General features: G+C 38.6%; 3 protein-coding genes across 3 annotated transcripts in view; 1 reads left to right on the top strand and 2 right to left on the bottom strand.

Moving 5' to 3' along the window:
• Nucleotides 1-6,675, bottom strand: part of LOC105179553 (polyadenylation and cleavage factor homolog 4-like) — a 7,623-nt gene extending 948 nt beyond the window's left edge. The window contains 6 exon segments of the mRNA XM_011103203.2: nt 3-1,817; nt 2,450-2,893; nt 2,982-3,101; nt 3,953-4,207; nt 4,440-4,541; nt 5,860-6,675. Coding sequence (XP_011101505.2) covers nt 3-1,817; nt 2,450-2,893; nt 2,982-3,101; nt 3,953-4,207; nt 4,440-4,541; nt 5,860-6,249 — 3,126 coding nt within the window. The 5' untranslated portion in view covers nt 6,250-6,675.
• A 3,188-nt stretch (nt 6,676-9,863) lies between these two features.
• Nucleotides 9,864-12,824, top strand: LOC105179552 (heat stress transcription factor A-3-like). The gene is made up of 2 exons (XM_011103202.2): nt 9,864-10,837; nt 11,541-12,824. Exons 1-2 carry the CDS (start codon nt 10,322-10,324, stop codon nt 12,639-12,641), a joined length of 1,617 nt encoding a protein of 538 aa, XP_011101504.1. The 5' UTR covers nt 9,864-10,321; the 3' UTR covers nt 12,642-12,824.
• Nucleotides 12,825-14,289: 1,465 nt separating this feature from the next.
• Nucleotides 14,290-16,158, bottom strand: part of LOC105179535 (serine/threonine-protein kinase CTR1) — an 11,102-nt gene continuing 9,233 nt past the window's right edge. The window contains exons 16-18 of the mRNA XM_011103187.2: nt 15,844-15,938; nt 15,179-15,375; nt 14,290-14,625 (exon numbers count right to left, since the gene is read on the bottom strand). Of these exons, the coding sequence (XP_011101489.1) occupies nt 15,264-15,375; nt 15,844-15,938 (207 nt within the window). The 3' untranslated portion in view covers nt 14,290-14,625; nt 15,179-15,263. The remainder of the gene's footprint in view (nt 14,626-15,178; nt 15,376-15,843; nt 15,939-16,158) is intronic.

The raw sequence follows: 16,158 nt of genomic DNA, 5'->3' as shown, positions 1-16,158 counted from the left end.
ATCTGCTCACCACTTTCCAATGTTCCAACGGAATCTCCTAACATGTCCGAGGGACTATCTCCGAGATATAAATAATCAATTCCAGCAACCCAATCAAATGAGTTGATATACCACCTCCTTGATGTCGTGTCTGCAGGATTCTGCTCAGGATCTCTTAATGCATGCCATTCCATGTGTCTGTTGAGTGTTTCTTCAAGCTTGAGTCTGAGACCACATAAGCTGCACCGATGTGGAAGCTCAGAGAGAAGATCACTGACCACTTCCGGATGCAAATTACGAACTACATCTGGCCTGAATTCAAAACCAATAAGATGTTTTGTCTTTGCTGCTGCCTGGGGCAAACCATCAGAATCTTTAGTCGCAGGCTTAAGTGAAGACGGATGACATGGGATCGATTCAAGAGGTCTCGACATGGCAATTGGAACAGAAGAAACTAGAGCACAACTAGTGCTTGCAACTGCAGGCTTAAGTGAAGACGGACCAGATGGGATCGATTCAAGAGGTCTCGATATGGAGATTGGAACAGAAGAAACTGGAGCACAACTAGTGCCTGCAACCCCAGGACCTCTGTCCAGTGGTTGATCGGATCTCTTAGGTGATGCAGACAACACTAGATCAGGCTTCACAGTGGATATCAAGCCTTTGGCAACCAATGAGCTTAACAGACTAGAAACAGGATTAGAGGTGGAATTAACTGAACTTGGTGCCAGTTCTGAGTCAACACCTGCTGAAGATGAGGAGGACTGGCCAGTTCGCAAGGGTGGCTGTTCTAACTTTTTTTGAGAAAATGTAGGGAGCAATGTGCTTCCATGAACATGCGGAGTGGACGAAACGTCGGCAGCAGGGCGACTTGGAAGAGGTGGTTGCACATCTCCTAGATATGACCTAGGCCTAGCTTCTTGAAAACTTGGCTTAGTTAAGCTACCCACAGGAGAATTACCACTCAGCACTCCACTTTTTTCTACAGCATCCAACAAACTGCTCGTAATGGATTGTCCAGGAGAATCAACAGTAAGAGGATTGGATTGGTCCGATGATGAATTTCCCATTGTGGAGCGACTCTCAGAGCCTGAAAGTTTTGATGGCAATGAGTTCTGCCCTTGTCCATAAGATTCAAATTCAGGAACTTCAAGATTTCTCTGTTGAGCAGAGGGAGCATGTTTCTTATGCTGCAAAGGAGGTATCTGTGCAGAAGAAGACCGTAAACTTTGGGGATGCAACCTCTGTGTGCTAGCCTGATTGACATCCCGAGACGGCAAAGGCAGAGAATCCTCAGAAGATTGTTTATGATATCCAGTACTTTTATGCCCTGAAGGCCTTCTTGGATCAGTAGGAGGTCCAATCGAGGTCTGGTTACGCTCAGCAAAATTTAGTAGTTGATTTGGATTATGTGATGAGAAAGAAGGTGATGCGGGTTGTTGCATTAATGATCGTGTTGAGGATGGCATAGATCCAAGAGTATGTCCCTGTTGTGTCACGGAAACTTTGGGCCCTGGCACCAGATTTGTTGAAAACTTGAAGCTTGGGTCTCCAATATGAGCTGGGCCCAGAAGTGCCTGGGAAGTTGCCCTGCCCAATGTACTGTGTGAACTGTTCAATCCAATAGGGTACCCCTCGGAGTAACCTAACATGCTTTTACCAGTCCCAGAGAGCATCCTTCCTTCTGGTGGAGGCGGCTTTTGTGACCATGATTGCACTCGAGTCCTAGAAGCAACTTGGCCCAGATCCATGGATATTGAATCTGCTGAGGCTTCATCATCATCCCTTGACCCGATACCATGCATATCTTGAGGACTACGGAGATTACTGCCAAAGCCCTGCACAAGCCCACCATCGCAGATTTGATCATTGCATGAGAAGAAAAAGAACTGAGAATATCGTTCATCAACACTTTTTTTAAGTAAATCTTTTCACTGATAATACATTAGCATATAACTGAATGATAACAAAGTATACAGACCAGCTCTCAAACTAAAAAGTATTAATATACGGGAGAGGGCAAAGTCTAAACATCTGGAAGTAAGTGTTACAGTAACACGCAGTGGCTAAACAAATCTGGAACTCCAGATTATAAGTTAGAAGTGTTATCATGTGAAATGGAAAGACACAGCAAAACAGATAATCCTAACTATAATGATTATGCAAAGAGATAGCAGACGATCTACCCTTCTTTAGGTGCCACACTCCTGAACTCGACTTTCCATGTAACAGACTGCTCCAACACACATGTAAATTTTTTTAATTTAAATGTCTAATGATATTTGAGAAAAACATGGATAAATCAGAATCCAATCTCGATCAATATGGACAGCATGAAAATAAACCTTCAATTCTCCAAACTTTGCTTCGCAAATTAATCAGAAGAAGAAGCACCCACAGAGGTACAAAACAGGTGACACAATATCCTATATCGTGTTTAACAATCCACAAAAACCTTAAAAAAACTCACCAATCTATCATAATCATCAGATGGCCAATGATCTTTAGCTGAAGCATCAGCTGCACTGCAAACAGTAGGTCTAGAATTCATTTCACCCCACATAAACTCCTCCTCCTCAGAGTTTTTCCAGTTCCCACTCATCCCATTGGTGCTCCTACCGGCAATGTTTTGCTTGAACTGTAGATCTGAATCAGAATTTGCAGCCTCAGGGGCAGCATAGCTTTCAAGTCCATGTTTCAGGCCAAAACCATTCTTCTGATGGGCCACTGCAGTTATATTACTGCCAGATTCATACCAGGGCCTGTCATATGCAGGCTCTTTAATCTTTTCAATCACTCTTCCAGTTCCCAAACCTGAACGCCCTGATGCACCAGAACCATATTCAGAATCTGCATATGTTACACTTGAACTTCTGTCACGAACTGGCTCATTAACTTGGTCTCTGTGATGTTGCTGAATAACTCCAAGTTTTAGAAACTTAAAAGACTTATTAACAAAATGTCAAGCACAAAAAGGTCCCAAGTTAACATTGTCAGCTTACCTTAGCATAAAGATCAGGCCATGATCTTCCCGAAGTTATACTGCCAGTTCTGTCCAGTGCTTCAACATCCTCATGGGAGATCACCAGGGCTCCACTAGTGTCACTGCTGGCTCCTCTTGCCTTTATCAAATTAAGTCAGTACAAGTTTAGGACAATATATGTGCACATGAATATTGTAATACAGCGGATGTCAAACTGAAGAATATTAAATATTCAGAAGTAGTGATTGTTGACATCTTGAGAGCAATAGGTAATCTACATTTGGCATAAAACAAGAAAACTGAATTACACAGTGATCTGATTTCTTATGCATGAGTGTAGTGAAACAAATTTACATGAAAATTCCAACCAAATCTTGGAAACTTATATATAGTGTCAAATGATAGGTAAGTAACGTGTATGGGACATGGAAATTCATAAATTCATCAATTACTTTTGTGCATCAAGCTAAACAGTAACATTTATGATTTTCTGTTAAAAACAGAGAACTAGGATGAAAAAATCGAACCAAATAGCTTTTATACCCCACCCGTGGCAGAACAAAGAAAATAAAAAATTAAATCACCGTAACAGACAAGAAAGAAATACCACCCAGGATAGCCACCATCATTTGAATTCCTTGCTAAAGCAGATAATTAGGTTAGATATCTACCGAGTTTCAATCAGTGGTCTAGAATCTACAAAAATCAAATACAAGACTCAGAAAGACAAACTCACACAGGAGGATACCTCTCTGTTCAGAGCTTAAACATCTCAATACAGCCACATACAATGGCAAAATTAAGAGTAAGTTCAGCTACTTAGAAAAGAAGACATGAATGAAAACCAAGTGAACACCAAACCTCACTTTGGAGGGGCTATAATTAAAAAACAAAGAAAATGATACCAAAGTTACATCCATTTGGTGACAACTGGCAAGAATAGTTACAGCGTTAATGAAAGTTATTGAAAAGGGTTTACGAGACCCTCACCTTGGTGGTTTGCAGTCGCTGCCTTGCCTCCAAATACTTGGGGTTTACGTGAATGCTATGCGCAGGACGTTGCGTCTGTGAGTCAGGCCTAGGCGCTGTTCCTGAGGATGAACCATTGGCTGCAGTAGTAAATCCAAGCTCCTTCTCAATCATCTGAAGTGTCTGTGGAGGGAAGACTCCTTTCCAGGTGCCGAAAAGGTGGCGCATACCAGGATGTACGGTGGGATCAACCTGTTTATATGCCTTAATAAAGACCTGGAAAATGCATACGAAAAGGGACGATTATGAATGATAAAGGAAAAATCAATACAAAAGCATCAAATAGGCACTTCCCCCTTAGAAAGAAGGGAAAAAAAATTAGGAGTCTTCATTTATTCCCATCTAAAATGGACTAATTAGAAGATAGTTATACACCGTGTACAAGGACTAGTGATCCAACTTTTTCTCTAGTAAAGATAAGAAAGAAAAGATATTTACAATATCTGACCTCAGGTAATCTGGAGGCAAAGTACTTTATATAATCCCTCCCAATGTTCTTCACAATGCTGTCTAATAAATATAGCGAAGGCAGTTTTTGCTCACTTGGAACCTGCAAATGATTTCCAGGAATCAGGCATAATACTCATCGAAGTTTGGAGATGCTTTGTGATAACTGAAACAAACACTAGGCACAAAACATATAGTGCAGAAAAAACAGAAATGGGAGGTAAATGACAGAAAACCAAATCTCCAAATATCAATTTTTCAAAATCCTGAGTTTCATCCAAGGACCAGAAAATGATAGACAACATCCTACATAGACCCCATTAATGGTTCTCCCAATTGAATCTGATAACTGGTCCATACAAAAGCTCTTCTAAATTTTTCTTTGATAATTTGAGACATAAGCCATCGCCATCAAATGCATAATTGAATCTTTACCATTCTGACTGTCAGCTTCCTCTTTAAAAACCAGAATAGTAGATGAAAGAATCACATAAGAAAGCCTCGGGCATGAAAAGTATGATTGATAACCATGGAATGTCCAATTTATTTTAATCAACTCATGAATGAATGTACAGTTTCTTTGACCTTGAACAATTATCACAATGACAGGCGTCAACCACACCTTAAAAGAATTTTACTTCAAGACCCAAGGAATGTTATGACGACTAAAAGGTACATTACAAGGATAGAGAATCAGCGCCTTTATAATGTGACCATAATACAAGCAAGTCTACAATGAAAATTCATCCATATGGCGTCAAATATGATCAACTGCCACTACAGGAGACTGCAGAAAGCCCTCAAAACAAGAGGCAAAAAGAGCCCTCAGTTGAAGAGAAAGTATAACAAAACTTGTATGATTCAAACAAAATGGCATTGCTATCAGTTATGTGCAAAATGAGGAGGAACTTTAGTTTAGGTTATGCAACTAAACAATCATAAAACAATGGTAATGATGGATCAGAAGTGCACCGCTATCAAATAGATTCGACATCAACCATTTAGGTGAAGGAAATAAGGATTTTTCTTAAGAAATGACAATATAATGCGGCTATGAACAAATGTAGGTACTTGGTGACAAACATTATAAAAGAAGCATTACATTAGAATCCCAGTTCACTCGCATTATAACTAGTATTGCTAGTGGAAACAATTAGCCAAATGTCAATCAAGTGATCTTTCAGAGATGATCACCCCACATCTCAATTCAAATAGTAAAAAGAACTGGCGCTAATGTGGGACTAGATGAATTTTGAAGCAAAAGCAAAAAGATACAAACTGGCACTTTCTAACCCACAACTCTCTTTTTCATTATAGCAAAGAACTCCATTAACTGCAACTATACAATTGTAAATCTTTACAATTTGACTAGTGTCACATAGCAGTAAATACTACCGGCAGAAGATAAGAATCACAGTCACCTCGAGAATATTGGCACAGACAGTGGCTGCAATGGCCTTGGCCGCATTCAAATTCTCACCGGCAATAATTGTCAAGTTAGTTATTATTGGCTTCGAGTTGAAAGTCAGCTCAGCTAGCGCAGTCTTGTACTGAGTCACCAGCTCCTGATGCAACTGCTGACCGGACTGGAGTTGGTAGGGCCCCCGCACAGAATCTGTACTCTCAGAATCCCTGTCCCTCTGAGGTCTCGAGGCTCCACCGCCAGAGTTTGAAACTGCAGACCGTTGAGGAAATCCGGCACGGCCATTGGAGATTCGATCGGCTGCTACAGGGTCCTCGCTGAGCCTGGGTTTCTTCAGTCCCGGTTCTTTTGAAAGAGATCTATCAAACGGTCTGCGGGTACTCTCCATCTCCACCACAAATCACAAAGACCCTAAACCAATAATCCAATTGTTCATCTTTAACCCTATACTACTACAGTCACTCCACAGAGCAAAGAAAAGAACGATTTACAGAAATCGTAACACAATTCACTAATCAGTATCAAAAACACTTCCAATTGAAAAAATAACCCAAAAAAGTTACAAAACCAAGAAACCCTAACTTCGACTGTGCCAAATTGGAATCTATATGCACACAAAAAGATTTTCCAAACGGTACAACCGAAGCTACACAGAGTAACAAAATATCAAGCTCGTATCATAGAGTACAACTCGCGATTTTGTCTCCGGGAGTATGCGATGGAGGGGCCCGAGATAGAAAGAGAGAGCGATAGGGTTTTTTCGGGTCGAACGATGATTGAAATTTTGGGAAGAGCCGACGACGCGCCCAAATTTACAGTAAAAAGACGATGAAAAAGCAAAGGCCCGGTGACAAAAAGAGACGTTCACGTTGTGTGAGTGGGCCGGCGGAGATGATATATTATGGGCCGAGAAAGTCCAAAGTGGGTTGGGCTAACTCTTACCTTGTCCTAATGCAAAAAATGAATATAACTGAAGATGATATTGAGAAAATTGAACGACTAACCTGTAAGAAAAATATTAGCATTTTAATAGTTAAATTAATAATATTTTTAAATGGAAAATAAATAAAAAATCAAAAAAATATCTCAAAATGAGTAGACATATGAAAATTTCATACAATGTGTGCTTAAAAAGATGTTGAAAAGTGTCTCAAGATTATGTCGTCTTTCTTTAACTACTTGGTCTCTTACTTATAAATGGTATACTTTGTGTTGACGTGTATGCATAGCAGGAAAATCTTCTAATAGATCACATGTGAGCTAGTAAATAACTTCTCTTTCACGTGTTGTTAATTTTATAAATTAGTTAGTTAATAATTTTCGTTCAGTTTAAAATAATTTTGTCATGATTAGTATTTATTTTGTATGTATCATACTAATTTATTACTTTAGTGTTATTCTTCTGCCTCATTAATATCTTACTGCATTTGTTGTTGTTATTTTTTTATTGTAATGGTTTGTTATAATTTGCAAATTTTTTATGGAAAATTTTAATTTTTCTATTTGGCAATAAAAAAAGAAAGGTATTTTAATTGAACAAAAGGTTTTTAAAACTATTGATGGAAAATACCCTGAAAAATGTTTATGAGGAAAAAAGAATTAGAAAATGATGAATATGCCTACTCTTCTACAGTTCTGAATCTGTCTGATTTTTTTAAAAAAAGTTGAAAAATAAGATCCAGCAAAAAAGAATTATGGAATAAATTAGAAGAACTATACATCGAAACCTCTTTACATGATAAACTGTTTTTACTCGAAAAATTTTCCCGTTATAGACTAGATTTGTCCAAGAACGTTGAGAAAAAAATTGGATGATTTTACAAAATTATTTCAGGACATTAAACTAACTGGAGATAAGAACATAGATTATTATTCTCCTATTATTTTTTGAATGTTATTCCTGAAACTTATATTGATGTAAAAACTGCTATAAAATATGGTAAGAATAATGTAAACATAGATATTGTTATTAATGATTTAAAAAGTAAAGAAATTGACCTTAAGACTAATATATCTAATCAGGTCCAAAATGAAGTAAACCATGTTAGGGGAAATAAATATAGGAGTCATAGCAATTCAAAATCTAGAACTAGGGATGAAAAACCTTGGTATAAGAGTTGTTATAATTGTGAAGAAAAATAACATTTTATCAAATATTGTAAAAAACCCAAAAGAGATGACAAACATAAAGAAGTTGCAAATGTAATTACTGTATAGATTTCTGAAGAAGGTATGTATGGTTTGTTAATTATGTCTTCCTTGGAAATAAATGGTTATGATTGGAAATTGAAACCAATAGGAAAAGCCTTGTATTCTTGAACTTAAGATAATTAAAATCTTCATTATTCCTTGATTTTCTAACCCATATATGTGTAAGTGTCTCTTTCTTGTTTTGTAGGTACAATCTCGGCCTTATGGCAACAATGAATGCCAGATTCGGTTTCTGCACTTGGTCCCCTTTTTTGGGGTTTTGGTCCAAGGTGGAGAATGTTGAAAATATTGTGGCCCATGACCAAAATTGATAGGCCCAACCCACGGCACCCCCCTAAACCCATACACCTGGATAGCATGCCACTCACCTCTTTGGTCCACTCTTTGGCCCAACCCATTCTATCCACCGAGTCCACTTGACCCGATCGGAATCTCTTTATATTTATCTTTTCAATTATGCTGATGAAACCCTAAAAGCCTAATCCCCCCTCTCTCTTTTCCTCGTCTTCCCCTCCTTCTTCTCTCTAGATTCTCCATCATCGTCTTCTCTATATCTGATATCAATGCATACCTCTTATAAATACTCCGATGATTTTTCTGATGAGGATAATCGAATCAGAAAAACTAATCTTCTACCTCTTCCTCTGATAAAATAATTCTTTATGAACTAAGTTCCTAACTGAAAATCTTTCTGAGTGGTTTTCTATGGTTCTAAGTGGAAATCTGATTTGGGTTGTAAATGGTCCTTTGTGCACTGACCTTAGTGGTGTATTTTGGATTTTTAGCCACTGTGTGGTTGCCGGCCTTTTGTGGTTGTGGGCTACCTCTACCAGATCTGTCCCTTAAGCCAACTATCTCCTTTTTGTTCCTATTTTCATATATTGTCTGATATTATTCTATAACTATATTTGTTATCCTTTCTGTATTATTAGATCTGTTAATATTTGTTGTTGGGATATTGATTTGTAATACAAAAATTTGCATAACCCACTATTCATTGTAATAATTATTTAGAGCTTATTATTTGGGCTCACTAATAGAATGTTTTCTCCCAAGAAACGTAAGTTAAGGTAACATTATTACCATGACAAATAGAGCATATCCAAACATTGTTACATAATTGAGACCAAAAGTTCCATAATAACTCCCATCAACTTCAAAGAATTGAAATGATTGAAAAGAATAAAGAGTGTTTGCTCATAGAAATAATGTAAAAAAAGAATATTAAAGCATTATCAAATTCTCTCTACAGTGTAAATATTTTAGCTCCAAAAATAGATATTGAGAAAAACTTCACATTCTATAGATAACAAAGATATGGTAATAGCATAACAAATCTTGTTTCGGTAGCCTAAAGAATGTGAGATTTCCCAATTTTTAACCAGTAAGTAACAATTTGTTCTTTGTTCCAAGCTGTTATAATGAACAAATGGATGTTATATTTAAAGTAATTTAGACTATAAAACATAGAAAATTTCTAGTCCCGTTGATTTTAATCGAACTTAGATTTAATTATATAATAAATATAATATATTTATAATATAATTAATATATAATTTTTTAAAAAATATAATTAATTACATAATAAATATATTATTTATTTTACTTAAACACACATTGAACATTTACTTAATTGAGAAGTCTGACGAATGGCCCCTCAGAGTCCCAACAAAGATCTCCCCTATCTTCGAACAAAATATCATTGGCTGAGACCGGGGAGGATCCCACGAATTCAAACCCCAAACAGTGCAGTAAAAGCTGAATCTTGGACTGTTCACGAAGAACATTGTCAAGCTGGACCACATCTGTACTCGAAATCCCAAGAAATATCTCGTCTTCCTGGGCCCCACTTGTCTTCTGTTCCCCCGCCAAACCATCATAACTGCCGTCTACAAATCGCATTATGGTGTGTGCGTGTGTGTGTGTGTTAGATTTTTCTTGTTGGACAAGTATTTGCAGAGAAAACTCGAACATAATGTCATTGGAGTTGAGGAAGATGTGGGGCAACGACAAACCTCCACCGCCTTACGCGTATTTCTTGATTTTTTTTTCGGGGGTTTGGTTTTCAGTCGGCGATAGGTATATATATTCAGGCAAGCCCTCATATCGCCGACCATTTTTTCTCGAACCAAAGATTTTTCAGCTTCTTGCAGAAACCCACCTGGATTAACTCTCTGTTTCAGCTCCAAATCGCGTAGAAAACCTCGTTCAATCACTAATTAATCACTCTCGCAGTGCGGGGAGTTGTAATGGACTCTGATGATAGTGGGAATCAGTATCCTCAACCTCCACCTCCGCGGCCGCCCTTTTCTTTCGGAGGCGAGCCTGAAGCAACTCCCATACGACCGCCATCGCCATATACGACGGTGCCTCCAACTCCGCCGTCTTTCGCTTTGTCGCTGTCGACGGCGTCTCCATTTCCCGAGCCGCGGCCTCTTTCTCCTTTCATTAGTTTCGATTCTTTTGAAACCCGATTTGAATCCAAAGCCGTGTTGGGAAATGAGCCGGGGAGCGCAGCGGCGGCCGGGGAGAGTTTAATGGGCATTCCGCAGCCTTTGGAGTCCTTGTATGAGACTCCAATTCCACCATTCTTGTCCAAAACTTTTGATTTGGTGGATGACCCTTCATTGGATGCGACAATTTCTTGGGGTGCGAAGGGCAATAGCTTTGTGGTGTGGGATCCTTTAGAGTTTTCGAGGATGATATTGCCAAGGAATTTCAAGCACAACAATTTCTCAAGCTTTGTTCGTCAGCTCAATACATATGTGGGTATTGATTTAATATATCACTAGGATGCTCTTGGTCTGTATATCTACTATTCTTTATGTTTGTTTTGGCTATTTGCTTTTTTCTTGTCATTTTCTCCTATGTTGCTGTTTTTCTCTCTTTTTATTTTTGTTTTCATGTAAGCTACATTCTTGAAGAATTTGCTGTATTGGTGATGTAATTTGTACTGAAATTTGTAGAAATTGGAGGCGATTTGTATAGAAACTATGTACCTGATTCATTTTCATATCATGAGTATTCATTATATTTGCTGGATCATATTTTCTATTGAAACTGTTCTTAAAATTGTGTTTAGAGGTTGGTATTGTTCTTTGAATCTTGGTGATTCATCAGACTTGTTTTAGTATTGTAGAGTAGTGCTGAGATACTAAATCTGGTACACAATAACGAACACCTCCACCAGACAACTGGTGGAATTGGAATGCCCGTCTCCTTCACAGGTAGAATTTAAGCTTTGACGCAACATTTGCTAAGCTTTATGCATGTAATGTCTTGCATTGAATACATATTCGGATGTAAAATTGTACTGGTCTCATTAGTTGTAGCGTGATTTCTTCCCCTTACCGATGGATATTGAGCTTGTGTACAGTTAGTCATCTTGACTATGAATGCTTATTGGTAATTTGTTTCTGAGTGTATTTATTTGTAAAGTTACCTTTGGATGCATCTACACATATACAGGGATTTCGCAAAATTGATACAGATAAGTGGGAGTTTGCAAATGAAGGATTCATAAGGGGGCAGAGGCATCTGTTGAAAAATATCCAAAGGCGGAAAGCACCTCATTCCCAACAGATTGGAAGCTCGTCTGGGTCATCCAATGAGGCAGCCAAGGCTGCAATGGAAGGTGAAATTGAACTTCTGAGGAAAGAAAGAAGTTCAATGATGCAGGAAGTAGTTGAGTTGCAGCATCAGCAGCGTGGTACCTTTCAGCATATGGAAATGGTTAATGCGAAGCTCCAGGCAGCAGAGAAACGGCAGAAGCAGATGGTTTCATTCTTGGGGAAAATTTTTCAGAACCCATCATTTTTAGCTCGTCTTCAGGAGACGGGGGAGCAAAAGGGCATTACCTCTCCAAGAGCAACGCGAAAATTTGTGAAACATCAAGCCCATGAAGCAGGATCATCTGGTTCCCCCAAGGGGCAGATTGTGAGGTACCGGCATGAGTTTGGGAGTAGCCATACTATGCCCTTTGCACCCCTCGACTCTGTTCCAGTCACAGGCAAACAACTTGATATTCATACCTCGCAAGATACGGGAGACAACCCAGATTTTGGTACTGAAAACTTGCATTTTCAGGTTGAAGATATCGCACAAGATGAATTGGCGATGTTGCATGACTTCATTAGTACCCCAGAGCAGGCTGAACCAGTTCCGACCCTAGCGACCATAGATCCGCATCTTAAAGGAAAGGGTATTGTGGATCCTCAGCCAGTCTCCATGCCCGAGTATTTCGTCTCTTTTCCTGAGGACTTGATGAAGGAGAAGAGTGGTCATGAACTCTCAATATCTGGAATTGAAGGTATGGTCATGGAAGATAGTTTCTGGGGCACGGGTTTTGGAGCCAGTGCTGGTATGTCCAGTTCCACCACCGAGTTATGGAGTACTATTAACAGCTTTGATGAACCAGAATTAGGTGCACTATCTGATGTCTGGGACATAGGTTCACTGCGGCCAGCAGAAAGTTCAGGCATTGGGATTAGGCCGGATGAAGAATCCCCTTCGATAGAGAATCAAGATACCCAGCATAGGGACGATAGTTCCAATAAGAGGGATCAATAGGGCTTCTCTTTGCTGCCCGTTGGATCCTAGTATAGTTGGATTGATTGCATGCTAATATAAACTAGGATGCTATTCATTATATATTCATTTTTCATTTGATCATCTATTTCCATTACCTTTCCCAATTTCCTTCCTTGCTATAATCATTCTTGTCCATTTGCTTTGTTGACTAGTATGACCTTAGTATGCTAAAGTTCTCCTACTAATTTGTGTCTTTTTAAGTTGTGTAAGCGCAGGTTTGCACATTGCAGGGACTTACATTTGGCGGCACGAGTGTAGCGGTCCACCAGTATATCCCAGGTAAGGAGTTTCTTTTAAGCATATGCATTTCCCTCTTAACAGTGTAATCCCATTCAACAATATGAGATTATATTTCCACTGTCGTTTGCATAGAGATAGTTTAGCATAATCTGCAGGATGGAGCAGTTTCGGGCAAGAAGCGGGCTTTTAGGATCTGGAATCTTGCTAAATTCAACTTAATATGTTGTTTTAGTATGCGTTACCATGGATCCCATCTTAAATTTTGTGGCATTGCCATGGAATGTAAGAGAAATTGTAGTTGATTTAACTTTAGCAGTGTCAAAAAGGAAGAGTGGAACCTGTAATAAGAACGACACTATAGTTGCAAAGAAGTACAAGTGCTGGAGTTAATTGATTAAGGGTTGATGGGGTCATCTGTTTGCATGTTCTGTAGATATCTGAGAGGAGAACCATGCTCTTGGGGGTGGGCTTCCACCTTGTAGCCAAGAGTGAACCCACATTTTGATTGAATTATTGTCTATGCATACCTTGGTTTTTATCAAAGACTTGACATGTGAAAATAGTAATTGAAATATACTCGGTACAGAAGTATATACGTGATTAATATATGAAATTCTTTCATATATCGATAAAATGTATGCAACAAAGTCTACATCTTTATCGGCTTTATCAATAGAAACTAGCGAAATGGAATGAATTGGCCAGATTATTAAGATAATCACGTGATGAGTATTACACGATATCTTATTAATTAAAATTTTGCGTACAGAAAAATTGGGAGAAAAAGAAAAGACACTTGCAAAACTATATACCTCTTTGCTCATCTATTGTCATGAATGATTAAAACCCCAATAGGAATGAAATTAATTTTTTCCCTTTGTAATGTAATTCCAAATCGGAGCTTGCAATTGAGTGGTAATCGGGAAATTCAATCATATTAGGACAAATAAACTGAATCATTCATTTCCCCGAAAAGCAGAAGCCCAACTGACTAAATGCAACAGACAGAACCAGAGCAGGCTAGCAGTAGTAGAGCTTCCTTCACCCACCTGCTAGTTTTTCACAAAGCAATAGGTCGATACTTATGCCTCCATTACATAACAACGACCATACCTTCTTGGAACAAAGGGATGTTGCGCAAATTTATCTGTACTCTTACACAAGGACAGATCTTGGATGTAGCTTAAGTATCCATAAACAGTACATCCAAGCGGTGGGTTCCAACTCGGGAAGATCTTGGATGTAGCTTAAGTATCCATATACAGTACACCCGATTTATGTACACGTCATTGGTTTCTTGCAAGACCAGTGTCTTTCCGACCGTAATCAAAAAACTTTTGCCCTCTAAGGCTACTAGTGCAAAACTGGAAGAGGGAAATTTGAGGTCTGGAGAGAAAGGGAAAAGCCATAGTAGCTTCAAACAAGAGATGGGGCATAGCACAGTGCACAAATCGAATAATTAGAGTGTGGCGCACTGCAGTCTCCATGGGGATTGTTGTTATAAACAGTTCCTTTAATACAATGCACATAAGTACAAATATAGAATTCGCTAATCACTCCTTTCTGGCAGGGACTGATTCACATAGCTCAACAATTGCTTAAATGGCCAAAAGAAAATGAGGATTCTCAGTGTTCCTTTACTATGATATAGTATATTCTTCAACTTTGCAAAATACCAGTAATCCCACACGTTCATGGGGAACTACTATGTACATGGGCATACCTGCAGAAAATCAAGTCGATACGTTAGAATTGAAAATTTTCTCCAAATAATCTTTTAAGACATCTTAGATTTCTCATTTTTTCTGGAAAATATGGGACTAGGAGCAGACTTCCATACTTTAAAGGCGTGCTCCTGTTCTAGTCATTTGAGTCCTAACTAGACCAAGATGGTGACTGCATTACACAAGATTTTCATATATGGTGCTGCAAGGCCTAAAAGTGACTTCAGAGAGTTTATTCAACAATACAAACAGAGACATTGCATGAACATTTTGGTTCCATGCCAAATTCTTTTGTTGATAGCAGAATTAGCCTTTTTAAATGCATAAGTCGACCCCCAGATTGATGACAAAACGAAGCAACACAACCTAGATAATTGGCGAAGGAAATAAAATGGTTTTAAGAAATGGCCCAATATTTCCCAGGGTGAGTTTCTACTCATCTTGAGACCTGGCAAAGGGAGGCCCAAGCAAGTCGACGACACTCAAACACTGGCAAAATAAGATTTCGAGGACTGGGATCAGTAATAATGAAGAGGTTGCAGATAAACTAACCTTACACTCCGAGCAGTCTTCCCAAGAAACTGGATCAGAAGAAATCATGCATACAATATTTTGGACTTTATTGATCCACAAAGTTTCATATAAGCAACGACATTTCAGCACGACCTGGTTGAGTTGTTGGAGGTGATCTAATAAGTGGTCTCAAAGATTCCATGATACTGGAAAAGGATGGCCGTTTCCAGGGCTCACTGCAGTTTTATTGATAAAGTGAGTAATAAAGTGAGCAAGGAGTAGCATGTTCAACTCCAACTAGTCTATCTTCTAGAAGAACTGAACATTGGTTGGTCAATGAACTCTTCCGTAACTAATTACATAAAATTAGTTACTTACATGAACCACTCCACATCCTAAGCTATGACAAAACTTTATGGTAAAATTGGAGCCTGATAAATGTTTATTCAAAGTAAATGTGCATGCACAACACGAGGGAGTAGCGTGAACAAGTATAAGGTGCAAGGTAAAACGCAAAAACAATTTAATGTCTTCAGCCTAATGCATATGATGCAATTTTGATAACAAAATATGGGAGATTGCTACCGTCTCAGATTTTCATTCAGTCACCAAACAACCAAATAGATAAATACAATGTATATCATACCCACTGAAGACAAATATACATTTCCCAGAGATCACATGAAATCAGATATTTCACTCACTTGGTCCAGCAGGCTTCAATTATAGCTGCAACTTGAGGATTCATGTCTCGCGGAATTTCAAGCCTTTTTCCCTTAAAACCAACAGCTGCAACAACCTAGAAGATTGAAGAAAAAATTTCAACTCTCAATTCAATTGGACCCAAAACACCACAAAAGAACAACATTTATCACTGCTATCCTTCAGAAACAGAGACTTCTGCAGGAAAAACCTCACTGGGGTAAAACTGGCAAAGATCAGCCTATTTCACTACGGTTTCTCCATCCCTTTTCTTCATTTATGGGATATTTTGCTGGGGGTGGATGGATTGTTAGGTG

Source organism: Sesamum indicum, unplaced genomic scaffold (genome assembly GCF_000512975.1).
Source record: "Sesamum indicum cultivar Zhongzhi No. 13 unplaced genomic scaffold, S_indicum_v1.0 scaffold00165, whole genome shotgun sequence".
Lineage (NCBI taxonomy): Eukaryota > Viridiplantae > Streptophyta > Magnoliopsida > Lamiales > Pedaliaceae > Sesamum > Sesamum indicum.
The sequence above is the reverse complement of the archived record's forward strand: the minus strand, read 5'-3'. Positions and strand labels throughout refer to the sequence as shown.

Bases quoted from the DNA above. Each gene is read 5' to 3' on its own strand.
- LOC105179552 (XM_011103202.2), top strand. From the start codon at position 10,322: ATGGACTCTGATGATAGTGGGAATCAGTATCCTCAACCTCCACCTCCG. The intron at 10,838-11,540 runs GTGGGTATTGAT...ACACATATACAG, and splicing joins TTCGTCAGCTCAATACATAT to GGATTTCGCAAAATTGATAC.